At 35.7% G+C, this 17,500-nt stretch overlaps 1 protein-coding gene across 15 annotated transcripts in view; it reads right to left on the reverse strand.

Annotated features, from left to right (window-relative positions):
* The window catches only part of LOC122255187 (uncharacterized), a 115,021-nt gene that overhangs the window by 4,439 nt on the left and 93,082 nt on the right, over positions 1–17,500 (reverse strand). For 10 of the 15 annotated variants that reach the window (XM_043019107.2, XM_043019109.2, XM_086543462.1 and 7 more), the window contains 26 exons: positions 16,230–16,333; positions 15,723–15,900; positions 14,528–14,722; positions 13,981–14,172; positions 13,601–13,783; positions 12,939–13,061; positions 11,998–12,174; positions 11,619–11,702; positions 11,184–11,255; positions 10,761–10,940; positions 7,938–8,096; positions 7,561–7,779; positions 7,135–7,303; positions 6,819–6,889; positions 5,720–5,897; positions 5,231–5,469; positions 4,704–4,965; positions 3,979–4,201; positions 3,600–3,750; positions 3,025–3,201; positions 2,293–2,499; positions 1,991–2,173; positions 1,394–1,555; positions 922–1,080; positions 328–510; positions 1–28 (listed from right to left, as the gene is read on the reverse strand). The exon at positions 1–28 is cut by the window's left edge and continues 187 nt beyond it. In XM_043019107.2, the coding sequence (XP_042875041.2) occupies positions 1–28; positions 328–510; positions 922–1,080; positions 1,394–1,555; positions 1,991–2,173; positions 2,293–2,499; positions 3,025–3,201; positions 3,600–3,750; positions 3,979–4,201; positions 4,704–4,965; positions 5,231–5,469; positions 5,720–5,897; positions 6,819–6,889; positions 7,135–7,303; positions 7,561–7,779; positions 7,938–8,096; positions 10,761–10,940; positions 11,184–11,255; positions 11,619–11,702; positions 11,998–12,174; positions 12,939–13,061; positions 13,601–13,783; positions 13,981–14,172; positions 14,528–14,722; positions 15,723–15,900; positions 16,230–16,333 (4,258 nt within the window). The remainder of the gene's footprint in view (positions 29–327; positions 511–921; positions 1,081–1,393; positions 1,556–1,990; positions 2,174–2,292; positions 2,500–3,024; positions 3,202–3,599; positions 3,751–3,978; positions 4,202–4,703; positions 4,966–5,230; positions 5,470–5,719; positions 5,898–6,818; positions 6,890–7,134; positions 7,304–7,560; positions 7,780–7,937; positions 8,097–10,760; positions 10,941–11,183; positions 11,256–11,618; positions 11,703–11,997; positions 12,175–12,938; positions 13,062–13,600; positions 13,784–13,980; positions 14,173–14,527; positions 14,723–15,722; positions 15,901–16,229; positions 16,334–17,500) is intronic. The other 5 variants (XM_086543461.1, XM_043019103.2, XM_086543464.1 and 2 more) reach the window with 3 other exon arrangements.

Below are 17,500 nucleotides of genomic sequence, written 5' to 3' on the forward strand. Positions count from 1 at the left end.
GTAGGTACTTTCCATAGATGTACTGAACCTGAAATTGAGAAATAAAATTTTAGTTTTTGTATTGTGTGGTGAGGACTGAAGGAGGAATAGGGGAGTTTTTTTCCTATTTTTTGAAAGGGTTTGGATGCAGACATGATCTGGTGTCCTCATTCCTAGAGAGTAATGAGGACTGAAGACATGCAAGAAAGAAGTGAACATTATAAGTCATGTGGAGTGAGCCCCTGTGCAGTACCTTTGCATGTTGAGAAATATCACTACCATTGGTTCATTGAAAATGACATACACCATCTCCTCAAACATTTACAATTAAAAACCTGTCATCCTTACTCTTGAGTCATCTGCAGGGCCACTGAAATTCTGATTACTCAAACGTGATTCTGCTTCTCTTCGCAGCCTCATGAGTTCAGCATCTTTGCGTGAGATCAGTGACTGAAGAGCCGCCCGTTCCGTCTCCCAGATTGAACGTTCATTTCGAAGAATCCTCTCTGGTGTTGGGCTAGAGTGAGCAGCCTGTATAAAAGAACACATGTCTCAATTTATTTTGTTGTCAACCAAATACTTCACAATCTTGCAAAAAAAAGTCAGACATACTTCTTGTTCTTAGTATATGAACAAAGAAATTCTGATATATTTTGACTTTAGTTATACTCTAAGGTTAATCGATTTTGAATTCATCCAATACCAAGATGAGAGAAATTCATAAATTATACCTGAGGATGAAATTAATTTATGGATAAAAAGGTGCTAGTAAGAAATACACAATTAATATGATTAAAGGAAAATAAAGGCACCTACCTTATAAAGTGTTCTCTCTAAAAATAACAGGTACCATCAATACATTCTCTTACTTATTCTAGCTATATACAAATATAAATTGGGGGAAAAAAAAATTAACAGCAATAACTTGTTACAAAAACTTACTGCCTTAGCCTTGATCAACTGTTCTGTGAGATCAGTAATCGTGGCCTCTAAACTGACGATCTTCAAACGCGCTGAATGGCGGTTGTCTGTTAACCTTAGGACTGATTTGCAGAGCTCGACATTTTCCTTTAGCTGCAGCTCGAAGTATTCATTCAAATTCTGTCAAATGTGATATAGGTATAATTCCAATGATGAAACATAATTTACTATGCCTCATTTCTTATCTAAAACTAAACACATGATATGATTATCTTTATGGTAAAATAATTCTATTCTAAATAAGATTGACCACTTCCGATTCTTCTTCTCTAAAATCATTTTGCTAATATCCAATTTTAAGATACCTCTTAGAAAACCATGACCACAATTACCATTAAAAACTCAAAATAATGAAAACAAAAAATAATAGTAAAAAAATGAATAAATAAATAAAACACAATAAAACCAACAAATTAACGTGCACCAAACTTACATTAATCTTTGCCAGAGCGGGAAGACCCAATCTGTTAATGGCCATCTTTTCTGTGGTTAACTCCTGCTGAAGTTGCAATTCCTTCTCACGGGCTAGTTCTAGGTCCTTGGAGAGCAGGCTGTTCCTTAGACGAAGTGAACAGGCTTCTGCTTCTGCCTCACCCTTGAGAAGATATGAAGGAAAAAGTGTATTAAAACTAAGGGAGCGGCCAGGTATGGAAATTTGGAGAGGCTTTATTAGTTTCCACAACACAAGAGATGTAATTTACGTTTTTCGGGTTACCCCGTCTTCTGAGCTACATGTAGTTCTGAAGACAGGGTAACCCGAAATGCATAAATTACATCTCTTGTGTTGTGGAAACTATTCAGTCTCATTTATACCCTTTTATCCATTTGTCACACTAAACTCAGTTCAATATTTTTGTGTGATGTCTTGTTTGTAGTATGAATATGCACATACACAGACAAACACAAATACACACACACACAGAAAGAGAGACAGACACACAAATACACACCGATACATAAACACATACAGACACAAATACACACTGATACATAAACATACACACAGAGACAAAGACAGACAGACACTAACCAGCTTGTTGAGTGCAGAAGTATAAGATGCGTGTAGCTGTGCATCACCTTCCCTGACCCTGTGAGATGCCATCTCATGGGCAGCTGCTTGGGCTCTCAATTCAGCCTCTAGTTTCATTAGGTCACCCTCAAGCTCTCGAATCCTTGACTCTTGGTGCTGTATCCTCTCGCGATCACTGGCGATCTGGAAAAAAATGACATATTGGTGTGAAAAAATGATTTTACATAGTTTGTGTTCTATAACAAAAAATATTGAAATAATGATGAGTTCTATATCAATTCTGAGACACTAAACTTCCATACCTGTCTCTTAAGCTTGTCCCTCTCTGCTTCCAAGTTCCTTATCATTTTGGTATATTCGGCACATTTGCCTTGCTCTTCCATCAACAGAGCCTTGGAGGAAGCTCTCTCAATCCTCAATTGCTCTGTCAGGTTCTGAACTTTCATGACTTCTTTATCATGTGACCTTTGCAATTCAGCGACTCTTTCCTGTTCAATAACTAGCTGCACCTAGGAATGTGAATAATTTCATGTAGGGTTATGAGGTGAAAAGGTTGGGGGATAAATGACATTGGGCACACTCACAGCCAAGTTAACCCATTCGCGCCAGTTAACTTGCTATCATGTTTGGTGGTTTTTGGATCAGACGCCAGCGACGAGATACTTGGTCAAGGCCGGTGCGCCGGGTGAGTGGGTGTACAACGCTCGCTCGTGGCTAGTGCGCCTGAGAATCCCAAGGCATTAGGCTTATGCTTTTGAATACCCCGGCATTCCAACCATTTAGAGCCGGAATATCCCCGGCGTGAATGGGTTAAAGAACCATGAGTGATACCACAAACCAATAAGCCAAAAACATGTCTTCTAATCTTGAACAAGACTATTGCAAGAAAATAGAAAGAATAAGATTGAAAAAAGAATGGAAAAAAAGAAGTAAAAAAATAATGATAATAAAAAAATAAATAAATAAATGAAATAAAAAACAAATAAAAAATAAGATGAGTAGAAAAATCACCTAAACACAGACATGTGACTTACCTTAACATCCTCACCGGGTGATCTGATGTTACTCTCTAAAATGTCTGAGTTTCTGGCTCTCGCTGAAGCCCTGCTTGTGCCTGATTTTACACTCATCTGCTTATTCACAGCCTCGTTCAACTGAGCTCGGAGTGTTAGGATTCTCTCTCGTTCTCTCTCTAAAGTCTCCCGCAGGTCCTGTAATGAGGAAAGGAAAGAAAAATTTTTTCTGCATTTGCCATATCTTATATACACCTTCAGTTCTAATAAATTTACTCTTTTACTCATTTCCATTCATTTAAACCAAAAGAAACATACAAGCAAAAACACTACAAGCTTAAATTTGGCACTAAATAGAAGTTTGAATCTTAAAAATACTATCTACAAGAGATTCAAGTAGCCTGAGAACATATTAGTCTTGATATTTTGGGGAATGCCTCTCCAAAACAATGTAGATGTTAATTCATCTTTACCTATACTGTATAATTTATAACCAATAAATATTAATTTTTACCATAGCTTGATTTGAAAATATAAATCACTGTCAATACATTGTATTGACAATATTTCACACTAGTTTCTTGATTGATTCTCACCTTGATGACCTGATTCTGCTGATTCTTGGTCGTGGAAGACAAGCGACGTTGTTGATTAAGTACTTTTGAAACATTACTGAAATTACTGCGCTCTGCCTGCAGATCTGCTCTCAGGGTCTCAATCTGTTTCTGAGCACTGTCCAAGCTTTCTCTGTAATAAACAAAATTTTTATATAGTAAATACACAACTTTAATTCATTGTAATTGTAATACTAAAGTCTAGATTTTGAAAGTAGTGGAAATTATGAACTAGAGAAAAAAAAGAATCTAAAGTCAGCTTTTACCCATTGTAAACAAGGGTTCTATAAAGGAAAACAAGAACTATAATAACAAGAGACAAACTGAGAATGCAAATTCCTATACATAAAGTGCTAATTACCTTAAATGGTTCCTTTCCTCCTGCACTTTTTGAAGCTGCATCTGCAAAGCACTGTGCTGAGATCGTAAAAATGTAATCTCTGAGATCTGGTCGGCCTCTAACAATCTTTCCTGATGGAGCTGCTCACTCAGTTTCTCTATTCTTCTCTTATCAGCTTCAGTATTTAACTTCAATTCATCCGCTGCTATCTCTTCTTGTTCCAGGCGGAATTCTAGCTGCTCAACTGAAGGAGAGAGTTCCATAACAATTAATCGAAAACATATGTACACATACTGTCCTCCAATTTGAATAGGAAATTTAATCCTTTCACATGAATCTATTCATCTCACATTTGTAGCTTCTCTATCTCATCCTACTCCTCTTCTGCAATAATATTTGATACCAAGTCAACAAAGACTATTTGCTGCAATATTAAACATACACTACTGCTCTTCCTATCATCCAAACTGTCATACTCACTTGGGCTCTTGATATTCCCTCCTTGAGTATATACCTTAAAACAGTTTCTTTTTCTTTTTTCTGTTTTACTTCCTTTATCTATCTGATTTGAACAACATACTGAGAGAGTAACCACAATTTGAGTTTCTTTAAAAAAACTCAAGATGATCACAATAGGATAGTAATTTACTCACACACTGGATCTAATCTCACAAATCAACCTGAAAAACAAAACCTCACAGAAAAGACATTGAACAAACAAAAGACATCAATGTAGTCTCACTGACCTTTCTCCTTCATCTCTCTCTCTTTCTTGCTAAGCTCCTCCTCCAGACTTGCCATACGACGAAGCAGCTGTGTTCTCTCTCTGTTACCAATTGCATCAATGCCGCTGGGTCCAGATTTTGGTGACACTTCTCTTGAGGCAATGCTTGAGTTGTCCAGGGATTCGATACCCAGCAAGCAAGTCTGGCTAATGAGAGACTTCTGAGTGGTGTTCAGGTGTGACTGGTGCTTCTGGAGGAACATCAGCTCTATCAAAGTCAGTACCTGTGATTAAAATAAAGTCCTGTTATTACCATTCACACAGCAATGAAAAGATCTAGTTCCATGTTAAAGATACACAGTCCTCTTCTACAGAAGTAAACAGTAAAGTGTCTTAACCTAAATAAGGTCTATAATCTGCTCTCTCATTCTATGTGGCATATCCTTATCACACCATAACCAGGGGGAAAAAAAGTATTTCTTTCCCTTCATTTCTCCATCAGTATTTCAATACTCTTCAAACTTCACAATCATTTCAAATCTACATTACCTGTACACCTTCATGATGAACCTTTGTCATCAGTTTCTGGATCTTGCTGATAACATCCCCAGTCTCATCTCCCTCGCTGACATCACTGTAGGTGCTTGAGGCTCTGTTTGAACGACCCGCGTTCTCCCTGTCCTGCCCCTGCTTCAGGTATGTCACCAAAGATGTGTCCAACTGGTCTGACTTGTTCACCTCCTGGGCTACACCCGCCTTCAACTCTTCCAGGGAGTCACACAAACGGCCTGGGGAAAGTGAGAAGATTTTAGAGTCAATTCATTAAAGCAAGGAGTTAATTCTAATATTTGCAATTACTTGTCCTGTAACTGTTTACTGTATTCTAAAAGGTTAACATGTGCAAATTTCATACCTTTAGATGGAGATGCTACAAAGAACTAAGAAACTATTTCAGATATTTGCATTTCAAGCAAATATTCTCAGGGGCTATCATGGTATGATTTCAGACAAGGGTCAAAGACACAAATTAAAACTCACTAATATCCCTGCTCTGCTCCCCTGCTTCTTCCACTCTCAGCCTCTCCCGCCATTCGTTAGCTTTTCGCAGTGCTTGGTCCTTCTGTGCAACTGCCTCCTTCAGCTCAGACTCATAATATTGACGAATCCTGGATATCGTCTCTTCTTTGTCCCGTACAAGTTTGGTTAGATCACTTACCTACAAAAGGCAAAAAATTATCTTCCTGTACAATTTTTTATAAAGTAAGACAACAGCTTTAAGGATTAGTTGTACAATTTTATATATATATATATATATATATATATATATATATATATATATATATATATATATATATATATATATATATATATATATATATATATATATAAACATATATAAATTTAAATAACACCATACCTGGATTACTTATGTGACATTATGCAAAAGGAAATAATTTTTGGTCATTCATCATATATCACCTGATGCATGATCATATTTTACCTACTGATTCAAATTAAATTGATTATTGTTGTTTGGCAAATAGATACAACTATCAACACATGATAATATCTTTGGCTTTTAAGTTTAACCCATTCACGCCGGGGCAGTTCCGGCTTTGCGCGGTCGCAATACCGGGGTTCTCGAACGCATAATCCTAACGCCTCAAGATTCTCGGGCGCACAAGCCGCAAGCCTCGGTTGCCCGCTCGCTCTACCCGAGCGCGCGGCTTCCCCTCATAGCGCGTCCAGGGCGTCTGACGCGAAAACCACAATACGTGCTATCACGTCAACCGGCGTGAATGGGTTAATAAAGGTTAAGTTTGATTTTGGTTAGTTGAATTCTGCACTAGAATACTGGAAACAGACTATAGTGCACAATAACCTTAAGGAAAAGGTGAGCTTAAGCATCTAGTTCCTTTGGCAGTGGATTCTCAGCCAGGGGGTAGATGAGACATAGAACTAAAAATATTCTCTGGCACCAAGCATGAAAATCTGACCTTGCAAAAGCTTAATATCATGATTTAAAGTCAGATAATAACAATCCAGATTTAGTCTTTCTCTGCATCTGAAAGTTTCACACATAGGTTGAACTGTCCTCTTCTTGGTCACATATTAAATGAGGGTTACAGACACCCACCTGATCCGCCATGCGTTCCTCATAGTCGCTACATAACTGCTTTTCTCTAACAATCTGCTCTTCTTTTACATCTGTAAATATATCAGTTTGCAAGACATTAGTAGCAGGCCTTTGTTTTTTCTTCGCAAATAAACTACAAAGGAATGATACTAAAATCATGCACACAATTTAATGATCAACTAATTTCAGAAAAACTAACCAAATTAGAACAAAAAGAGGTAAGTGACATGTCTACAGTCTTTCTTTATTGCCTTGATGAAATATTCAAACCAATATTCCAGCATATGAACACTTAAAGATATAATTCATATATCACCTAATATCTCTCGTTGATACTGTTGTTCCATCTTTGTAAGTTCCCTGTTTGCGTGAGACAACTTTTCCTTCATCTCCACCTGTATATGATCCACCTGTGCATTAATTTTAACCAGCTCCTCCTCTTTGCAGCGAAGTACAACTGTCTGTTCAGCATATTTTTGTTTTATCTGCAAAGATAGTCATTCTATATAGTAAATCCACAAAAATTATAAAATACGATAAGCCTATTTTACAACTTAGTGGAAATCAACACCCAAAATATCAAAATTGACAAATTACCATTACAATGGAAAGAATTTGTGAGGGATTTATATGTATTTCTTTTTTTTTTTTCTTTTTTTTTGAGGGAGGGGGTGATCTAATTTACAAAAATAAACCCAATAGGTAAGACAATGCCGGGAGTTAAACCCTCTGGAGAGTTTACCTGTTGCAGCTGGTCTGTCTTCTCTTCTAAATTACGCTTAGTCATTCTTAAATCCATTTCCATATTCTTCAGCTTTTCTGAGCCTTCTTTGATGGTTTCCTTCAATCTGTCTCTTTCCTTTCCATATTCCAAGAGCTTCTCCTCAGATTCTTGATGGCATTTTCTTTCCTCTTCATAGTCTGTTTCCATATTTTCCAACTTTCCTTGTAGCTCCAACAACTGTGTTCAAAATTATAACAGTTATTCTTTTCTCATGTTCTTCATAGAGTAACACAACAACAAAAGAACTACTAAAATACCAACACCGCTTCACTCTTTTCCCCTTTATATGATTTCAAAAACACCTAAGAAGATTGTGAAACCATCTGCAAGCCTACCTGCTCTTCCAGTCTGAAACATCGATCTTGCAGCTGGATTGTCTCTGATGGCAGAGGCTGTGGCACGACATCCTCGATTTCCTCCGACAGCTGCGTGATTTCCGCCTCTCGTGCCTCTAACAAATCTTGGGCTATTCTGTAGTCCTCCTCCAGTTTTTTCTGTTAGTGGCATAACCAGAACATCCAGGTAAGCAAAAGCCAAACATAAGACAAACAGCCTGAGTTTAACTATGAGCATGTATCCCAAAGAAATCATTACAAGTAAAGGCCAAGAGCCCTGTAACATTAAAGTCACTACACAAAAAATATATCATTATCTTCTTCATGCCTAATACTAAAACTAAATCATATCAATCATATCTTTTACTTGACTCTTTAAATCAAAACAGAATATTACCAATAATTTTACACTTCTGAGCAATAAACAATCCTTAAAATAAAAAAAAGTAAATTAGAGCAAAAAGATACAACCTACAAACTTCAAGAAGGGAAAAATGTACAGTAAGAAAATATGTATATAAATATATCTACATCTAAATCACAGATAAAATACCTAAAGTTACACATTTTATGAATTTTATTTTGGGAAAATACATACACTTGAATGATATTTAATTTTCATTCTTGCTTCGGATCAACCGTGGTTATATAATCAACACACAACCTTCTCAATGGATTAGTCTTTGTCAGCTTTCATGGTCATTCTCCATTTGCATTCAGAAACACTCTTGTATAATTAACAAACCCAGTAAAATAAACCATAGCAATATATACTTAACACATACCTTTATATCAACATTGAAAAAAAAGTTTTTATTTCTATGTATCCATGTATGTATGTGTTATGTCTCTCTGATCTATATATGTATATATATCTATCTCTCTCCATATTCTTTTCAGCAGAAGTGGTACAATGGAATCTTTGTAAAATATAACATTGACATAAATATAACAATTGAATCTATCTCTTCACATATTCAAAAATCATGCTTCTAATTTCTCATAAGTGCTTATCTTATTATTTACAATTATTATCCCATTAAGTCCATATCTTATTATTTACAATCATTATCATATAGCATACCATTTCCCATTTTATTTACCTGTTTAAAGAATCATACTTTAAGTTGCTTGATTAATAATCCATTTCCACCATTCTGGACTATGATAATCAAAATTGAACTCGCATTTACCATGACACAAAGACTTTAGCATTTACACCAAAAAAAAAAAAAAAAAAAGCCATACATAGAGTTTTCATTTTTCTCTTACAAAAAAGAATAAGGTACATTGCAATGGCATATATTGTATGGCTGCAAGTCTTCAGTAGTCTAGAGAATGGGGCTGACAACTCCCATTTTTCATGATTGTTCATACTTGTATTATTTCTCTATTGTCATAAATATATCATAAGTTTCAGATATAGAAGTACAATAAATTCAGATATAGGATTATTTAAAGATTTAAGATTATTTCTCTCCTTTACATTCTTGGGCATGCAAGAAATCATGGAACTATTATTGATGAAAATAAGCACAATTTAATCAACTTCTTACCTCATATGAATCACAAACAATTTTTAAAAAATAAAGGAATAACTGAAAACTACTAAACATAAATCATAGAAAGAAAATTATAAAAATGAACATGATGACTAACTGAAAATATATAAAAAGAAAAAGAATAAAAGAATAAAGAGAAAGCTGAAGATTGATATTGGCTCATAACATTGTATCCTTCAAAAGTATCTCCCAATGTAAAGCTATTCTCCCAATAAAAAAAGAAAAGAAAAGAAAAGAAAAAAATAATAAATAAGTCAATAAAAATAAATAAAAAGAGATTCTCTGTTAAATCTCTAGTTCCTTGAACTGTTACAACATATCTACTATTCATTCTCTTATTTTTCTTGATTCACCTAAGCTCTTTCGAATAACCAAAGGCCCTGTAAGAGACAAGACTCTTTTTCTATAAAAATCAAAAGAAATAGACTGGTATAATACCTATACTGGTTTCTCTTCTGATTATTTTCCTGTCCCGTCTCTTATTTTTTACTTACTTGCACTTATCCTCCTGATACTAGAAGTTTTTCATTCCTAAACACTGAAAAAATTTACTTTCCTAAGCATCTGACAAAGTGTAGAATTCTTCATTGTAAAAAAATTGACTTATGCTAATTCATGGATGTATGTAGTATGTCTATGTACAAACCTCGAAATATATTTATGTATGTTAACAGAGCCTTGATTTCTCTGTCTTTACACAATGTATAAAATTTAAGCATCTCTATTAGTAGTATGGTAATGTACAATATCAATGAGAAAAATTGTATAGTATAAATATTAAAAGGCTTCAAACTACTCCCACCAGCATCAATTAGTAGAGCTTGAACATGCTGCTTTCAGTTACAAAAGCATGAAGTTATTAGTAATATTGATTTAAAACCAACAATGCACAATAATCTGCATGCCATGGCACAAAGATAAAAAGAAAAATCTGGTATCATCACAGAAGTCATACTGAAAACTGGAACATGGAACCATATAGTTCCCACTCAAAATACCATACAGTCAAAGCTGCATACAGTACTAATCTCCACAAACACGTGGGTGAACCAAACGCTTCTGGTGTTATTCCAAACGTACACCTACACACTACGGAGTGCCAGCAGTCATCGGTCAACAGTCTTCCATACGGTTGTTAGATCTCAAACAGGCACTGTATATCACAACGGTCTTATGCACAAGAGTGGTTAGGTCTCGGAAGCAGGCAAGGCCGACAACAATCCAAGCCATCTGCATCTCCTCCTTGCTGCAACTCATCTACCTGGTAGTCATTTAAGCTGGTTATCTCCTTCTGCAAAAGGTCAATTTCAACTCTAAGGACAGTAACTTCATCACTAGCAGAACAGAGGCTTTCATAGTCTTCTCTGGTAAGTGTAATTTCTCCACGAGTAGCTGCCTGCTCTGGAGGTGAAGGCTTTCCGTGCCCAGGTTCAATGCCCTCCTTCGTAACACAGAGAACAGAACAAAAATAAAACACTAAAAGACAGAGTAGGATAGAAAAAACAACAACAACAGGCCAGAAATTAAAAAAAAATCTGTAAACTTCAAGAAAATCCATAAAGGTATAAACGTAGATGTACCAAAGTTATGAAAGTAGGAGGATGAAAAAAAAGAACTGATAATAGTAGCAACACTTAAAAATGACTAAAGCATCCAGAGGTTTCCTAAAGATAACCATACAGACCTGAGATGAATATACCTTTCTTTCTGTGACGTCCATAGACTCTTCGTCTGCTTTTGATTCTACCATTGATGCCTAGTAATGTCAGAAAAGATGTAAATTACAATTTGCACTAAAAATCAGTTAAATTTATTTTGATTCAAAATTCCTTAATGTCATAAACTCCAATAAATAAATAAACAAAAAAAAATGTATTTGTACACTGTAAAAAAATAATAATAATAAAAATGAATAAATAAATAAATAACATAAAAGGTAATTTTTTTTTTCAAGATCTTTCAAGTAATTCTAAACAAGTCTAAAAAAAAGGGTTTCACACACAAAAAAATACTTTGACCTATGTACTATCCCTTTGAAAAAAAAGCATTTTAAAAATCAATATCATCTTCATATACATATGTACAAAGTTTTAATTAATCACTAACAACAGCTACTAACCTCAAAAGTTTCCTTTTCTGTAACAGTTCCATCAGGAGCCTCTGCAAAACTCTTTTCCCTTCCTTCGATCACCTCGTCTAACACCTGCATGCGTGGCAAAAATAAATGCATGTGAGTGGAGGTATAGAGAAGAATGGTGTAATATCTCGTGATGTAAAGTTTCACTCTACTTGTTATCACGATTTGGATCCTAAATGTACAACAAGTAGTACCTAATTTCTTGCAAAACTGGATTTGATTTATTGAAAGCATCTTACTACAATTCATGGCATTGTGAAAGTTTATCACAATTTCCTTTCATCAAAACAAGATCATTTCATCTTGATCAAACTACTCTTCCAGCATATATTCAAAAGTAGAAAAAAACAAACACTGTTACCTGTTTCAATTCTGTTGATGCCGATAAAACCTCCTGAACCAGCTTATCTGGAACCTTCAAGGCTTCTGTTTGTACGGACATTAATGACAGGTCTTGGGACGACTGCGTGGTCATTGTGTCCTCTTCGCCACTCGTTGGCATAGCTATCATGGAGGATTTTTCCTTGGAGTTTGATACCTATAACAAAATATTGTATCAAAGATAAAATTTAAAAAAATGAAATGTATACTAATAACTGTCTCTGGTTTTGTATGGGTCCAGCATATGTTGAGTCACTTTTATGCTTTTTTTTCTCATAGCCAAAAAAAATAAGGGCAGGGTGAAGATGGAGAAAGTATACACAAATGTGAAAATTAGCATTGAATAGCTAAAAAAAACTAATTATTTGTACCCTATTACTTTTTTATTCTTCTGTAATAACATATATAATAAACAAAGACTGAATGATGAAAAAGGTAAATTATGTTTGTCATTTTTTTCTATTTTATTTCATGGGTCTTATCATCAGGTAACTTAGAAAGAAATTATATAAAGTAACATTCTGTAATGTAACATTAAAAAAAAAAACATCTTACCCTGTGATAGAAATGTTTTCCTATATAGTTTATTCATATTCATTCAATATAATAAATCTCCCAAAATGTATAGCAATACTGAAGATTGTGTAAGATTATGTTTTTCATTTTTTTAATTAAACACAAACCATAACCTTTACACATAAATAAGAACATCAGTACATTAAACTCATCTCTGATATGAGGCTATATCATACATATGCAAAATGCTAATAAAAAAAAATAAAAAAGTGAATATTACTGTCAATTTCATCCTGTGTAGTATCACATAAAAAGAATGAAGCTTTCCCACACCAATAATCAAATCTCATTTTAAATCTTTTTTCCAAATTGGAGTAATCACTAATATTGTAAACCTTAACTTACTATAACTGAGGTCAAGCTTGGGGAAACCTCAACTGGCTCTCTTCTCAACACTTCCAAGTTGTGTGTGTTGTCATTGTTATCCAGAGTCTCATGGAATTTCCCATCAATGGCAATTCTTTTCAGCTGTAAAGGAAAAGGTATCTATGTAAACCAATACTGGTCATTAACCCATTAACGACGGGTAACAAGATAACACGTCTAGTGGTTTTTGGGCTACACGACGGGGATGCGTTACTTTGTCCAGCCCGGGGCGTGGGAGCTCGCGGCCAGTGCAGCCGAGAATCCCGACGCGTTAGGCTTGTGCGATCAAGAGTCCCAGAATTTTGGTCTATTTAAGCCTGATTGGCCCCGTCAGGAACGGGTTAAATGAGACTATCAGCCAAAGAAGGTGATATTTGATCAATAGTTTGTTTCACAATTTATTACTTCAAGTTCTGGATAAGAAGAAGAAATTGCACATTATACTATATATGCTGAATTATAAAACACCAATATCCATGACCCACTAAAAATATCTTTAAATCAATGAGCTATGCAAAAAAAAAACATAATTAATGGTTGATGTTAGCTTACACATGTTGCCAGTGGTGGCAAAATAATCCACTGATTCTGACTATGCAGCACACTATTTTGAAGAAAGCTTGTGTACATCCTATACATACCATGTTCACAGCTTCCTCCACATTTCCATTTTGTGACAACTGTAAAGCCACATCTTTAACTCTGGCCTTCACATCCTCCAGACGCTGAGCCAGGTTGTCAAGTTCAGCATTTTTATCATCAATAAGACGATATGAGAGCGCAGGAGGCATTCCACTTCCTTTGGCTGTCTTAGCCAATTCATTCTGAGACCAAATAAAATGTGTTACCTTTATTTAATGAGGTATAACATATTTCAGAGTAGAAAGAAGGGGAACATGGGAAATGGGAATGGGGAAGGGAGTCGACTTTGATGGAAAGAATTTTCCTGGAATACTGTCACACAACACTTAGTGCTTCACAAGAGTGAGCGCAGAAAAAAAAGTTTTTGTAATCAAATTACCTTTAATTTTTCAATCAATTCATCTCTAGCTTTGAGCAAATCCTCCTGCTGTTGGTGTTTGGCTAAGAGCTGTTCTGCAGATGACTGGGGGAGACTGTGAGGTTGTGAAACAGACAGCAGTCGTTGCAGTTCATCTTCACGAGACAACAACTTTCCTCGGAGATCATTGAGGTTGAATCGTAGCTCCTCAACCTAAAAGTTTGAAAAAACATTAAGATATAAATATAATTTTTTTTACCCTTTTCTGAGTGACTTCACCGGTGTAACTATATACAAAGACAATGACAATAATCAAGCCAAAAAAGTTTTTATCAACTAATATCACAAAAAAACACAATGACAATAATCAAGACAAAACAGTTTTCATTAACTAATATCAAAAGAGAGTATATATCTTATATTTACATATTTTTCCTATTTTGTGATGTACATCACTTGAAAGATAAGATACTAAACTGGAGTAATTTTTAAAAACATTTTCTCTACTAATCTTTATAAATACAATAAATCAACAAATAACATGAACACCAAGTAAAAAATGCATTACCTCTCTCCCTCTTATTGCCAATTCATTCCTTTTCTTCTCCAAATCCTCCTGAACCAGAGTGAATCGCTGTCTCATCTCGGCAGCCATGGGATGGTCTGACCTCCTGAGCTCATCAAGACGTGCTTCCAAGCTTGAGATTTGAACGAGCTGTTCGCTTGACCGCTCTTGGAGAGCATCACGCTCTATTATTGCCTCCTGGAAGTGGTTAATCATTCTTTATTCTTGTTTTTAATATGCAGATGCTGAATAACACAGTATGCTAAAACATTCTAATCACTATTATCATTTCTTAAGATTTACAATTATTAACCCGTTGCCGACGGGGGATAGATTTGCTTACACAGGGTCCAGGATGAGTTTAATTTCTGATCAAGGCAGCTTCTGCAACATAATTTGATTTTTCCCACTCCCTTTTAGTCACTCATTGTAGAGCTAGATCCATTTTTGTGTTTTGTTTTTTTGTGTGTTTTACTGTTTTTAGAAATTTATATCTGTCATATCACAGGTTCCATCAATTCTGCAGTTGACTAAAATTGTAGTTCAGGGTCCATATCAACTCATTTTTTTTCTTTATACTCAATGTGATAGAAGTATTACTGTTTTAGGGGGAAACAAAAAGCAACTTTATTTTTTCGTATTTGTGTGCTGTCACGAACAAACACGAAACTTAAAAACATCCAAAATGAAGAGGTAGGGAAGAGGAAGGAAACTTGTGCTTTTGACAGTGAGTGCCACAATAAAAGGCATCCCTACTGGCACAGTGGCACATTGTAGGCATTGGGCATGGTGTGAGTCACCTTCCTCCTCTCGTTCTGCCTGCACATCTTTCATCTGCGGTACTTTAGAGCAAGAGGTCGGCAACTTGCGATGTGCCATCCCTCTATAGAGATAGTGCTTGCTAGAGACCGTAGATGGGTGCCATTCAAGGCTCTCTCTCCTGCTGGTGCTAGAAGAAAGTGGTGCCATCTAGGTTTTGGAAGTGAGTTGAAACCCATTTTGCTTAATATTATGGCAGTTATAATAATTATGACTGCAATTGTTAGCATCACTCACTTATTACTCATAGCACAATAAAATAACATAGTGATCCAAAATCCCCGAACGTCATAACGCCCATTATCAGGCAAAAGCTCCTGCTTCATGTATGACGAAAAAACACGTCATCCGTCGTTAACGGGTTAACAAAACTACTTACATCCAGATCGAGCCTCAGATTTTTGACAGTCATCTCCAGATCCCGTGTGCGCTTCACTGCCGCTTCTGTGGTGCGTTCCAGCATCAGCAATTTATCCTCCAGTCGCCTGTCCAGAGTGGATGGCGACAGGGCTCGGCTGCCTTCCAATTCACGCAGAGATGGGACCTCCAGGTGATCTCTGTGAAAATATTAGTAGTTCCCAATAATATTAACATAGCTCACTGTAACTAAAGCTGAAAAGATGCACAAAAGAGAATAAATAAATTCACAATATAAGATGTGTAATTCACATTTCAATACTTTTTACCTTTTATGCGTATTATCTAAATTGATTGGGGAAAAAGTGAAAAGATTTTTTGAAATTATTCATTCAAATTCATACCTTCCTGTCCATATAAAACAAGTAAAACTTTTCTTTCAATGAGAAATTTCACACCAATTTACAAACCATTTTGAAAAGTCCCATGAGCTTCCCCAAACTAAGAAAGAAAAGAAGAAAACACTTACTTGACAGACAAGTCCTCCTCTGACTGAGAGGCTGAGGAGATGGAGAGCTGAAGAGCCTCAAGTCCTCTTGTAGTTCTGTCCAACCTGTCTTCAATCACCTGAAGCTATTTTTAATAAAATAATATTAGTTACTCAAACTACTTCAGATTTAAAGTCATATTTCAAGTCTATAGCACTATTATTTTCCTCTTTTATGCAGCCTTATAATTTATGGTGTGACAACAGGATTCACTTGTTAATTTAGTGACATTATAAAGAACTTCAGGCCCCAGAGCATCCAAAATAATCAATAGAAAGTATCATGGGTTTCCTTTCAGTGTTACTTGGATTCCATTATGACAATATATATACTGTAGATATATTATAAAATTCATAAACCCAATAAAAAACTCACTTTTGCCAGTCTGTACTGGATAATTCCAATGGCAGCATGTGTAGCATAAGTGTGAGTTTTCTATATGTTGTACATGACATGTTTTTATTCTTTCTAGAAGAGAATCATTCAAGCATTCACGCTCATCCGATGTAATCTTTAATGTATTTCCAAATAGCTACAGACACAGGTTTCTGTACATACCTTTCAAATCAATCTTTTGAAGAGAGGTAGGCTAAAAGGGCAAGGGAAAAGAGGAAGAGGAAGAAGAGGGAGAAGAAGAAGAAGAAGAAGAAGAAGAAGAAGAAGAAGAAGAAGAGGAAGAAGAAGAAGAAGAAGAAGAAGAAGAAGAAGAAGAAGAAGAAGAAGAAGAAAGAAGAAGAAGAAGAAGAAGAAGAAGAAGAAGAAAGAAAAGAAGAAGAAGAAGAAAAAAGAAAAAGAAAAGAAGAGAGAAAAAGAAGAAGAAGAGAAGAGAGAGAAGAAGAAGAGAAGAAGAAAAGAAGAAGAAGAAAGAGTAGAAGCAGAAGTAGAAGGAGAAGTAGAAAGAAAGAAGAAGAAAAGAAGAAAGGAAGAAGAAGAAGGAAGAGAAGGAGAGAAGAAGAGAAGAGGAGAGAAGAGAAGAGAAGAGAAGAAGAAGGAGAAGGGGAAGCAGAAGAGGAGAAGGAGAAGGAGAAGAGGAAGAGCAAGGAGGAGAAGGAGAAGAGGAAGAGGAAGGAGAAGGAGAAGAAGGAGGAGAAGGAGAAGGAGAAGGAGAAGAAGGAGGAGAAGGAGAAGGAGAAGAAGGAGAAGGAGAAGGAGAAGAAGGAGGAGGAAAAGAGAGAGAGAAAGAGAGTGAGAAAGAGATAGAGAAAAAGAGAGAAAAAGAGAGAAAAAGAGAGAGAAAAAGAGAGACAGAGAG

Source organism: Penaeus japonicus, unplaced genomic scaffold (genome assembly GCF_977035675.1).
Source record: "Penaeus japonicus unplaced genomic scaffold, GWHDUDI00000001_assembly GWHDUDI00000013, whole genome shotgun sequence".
In the NCBI taxonomy this organism is placed as follows: Eukaryota; Metazoa; Arthropoda; class Malacostraca; order Decapoda; family Penaeidae; genus Penaeus; species Penaeus japonicus.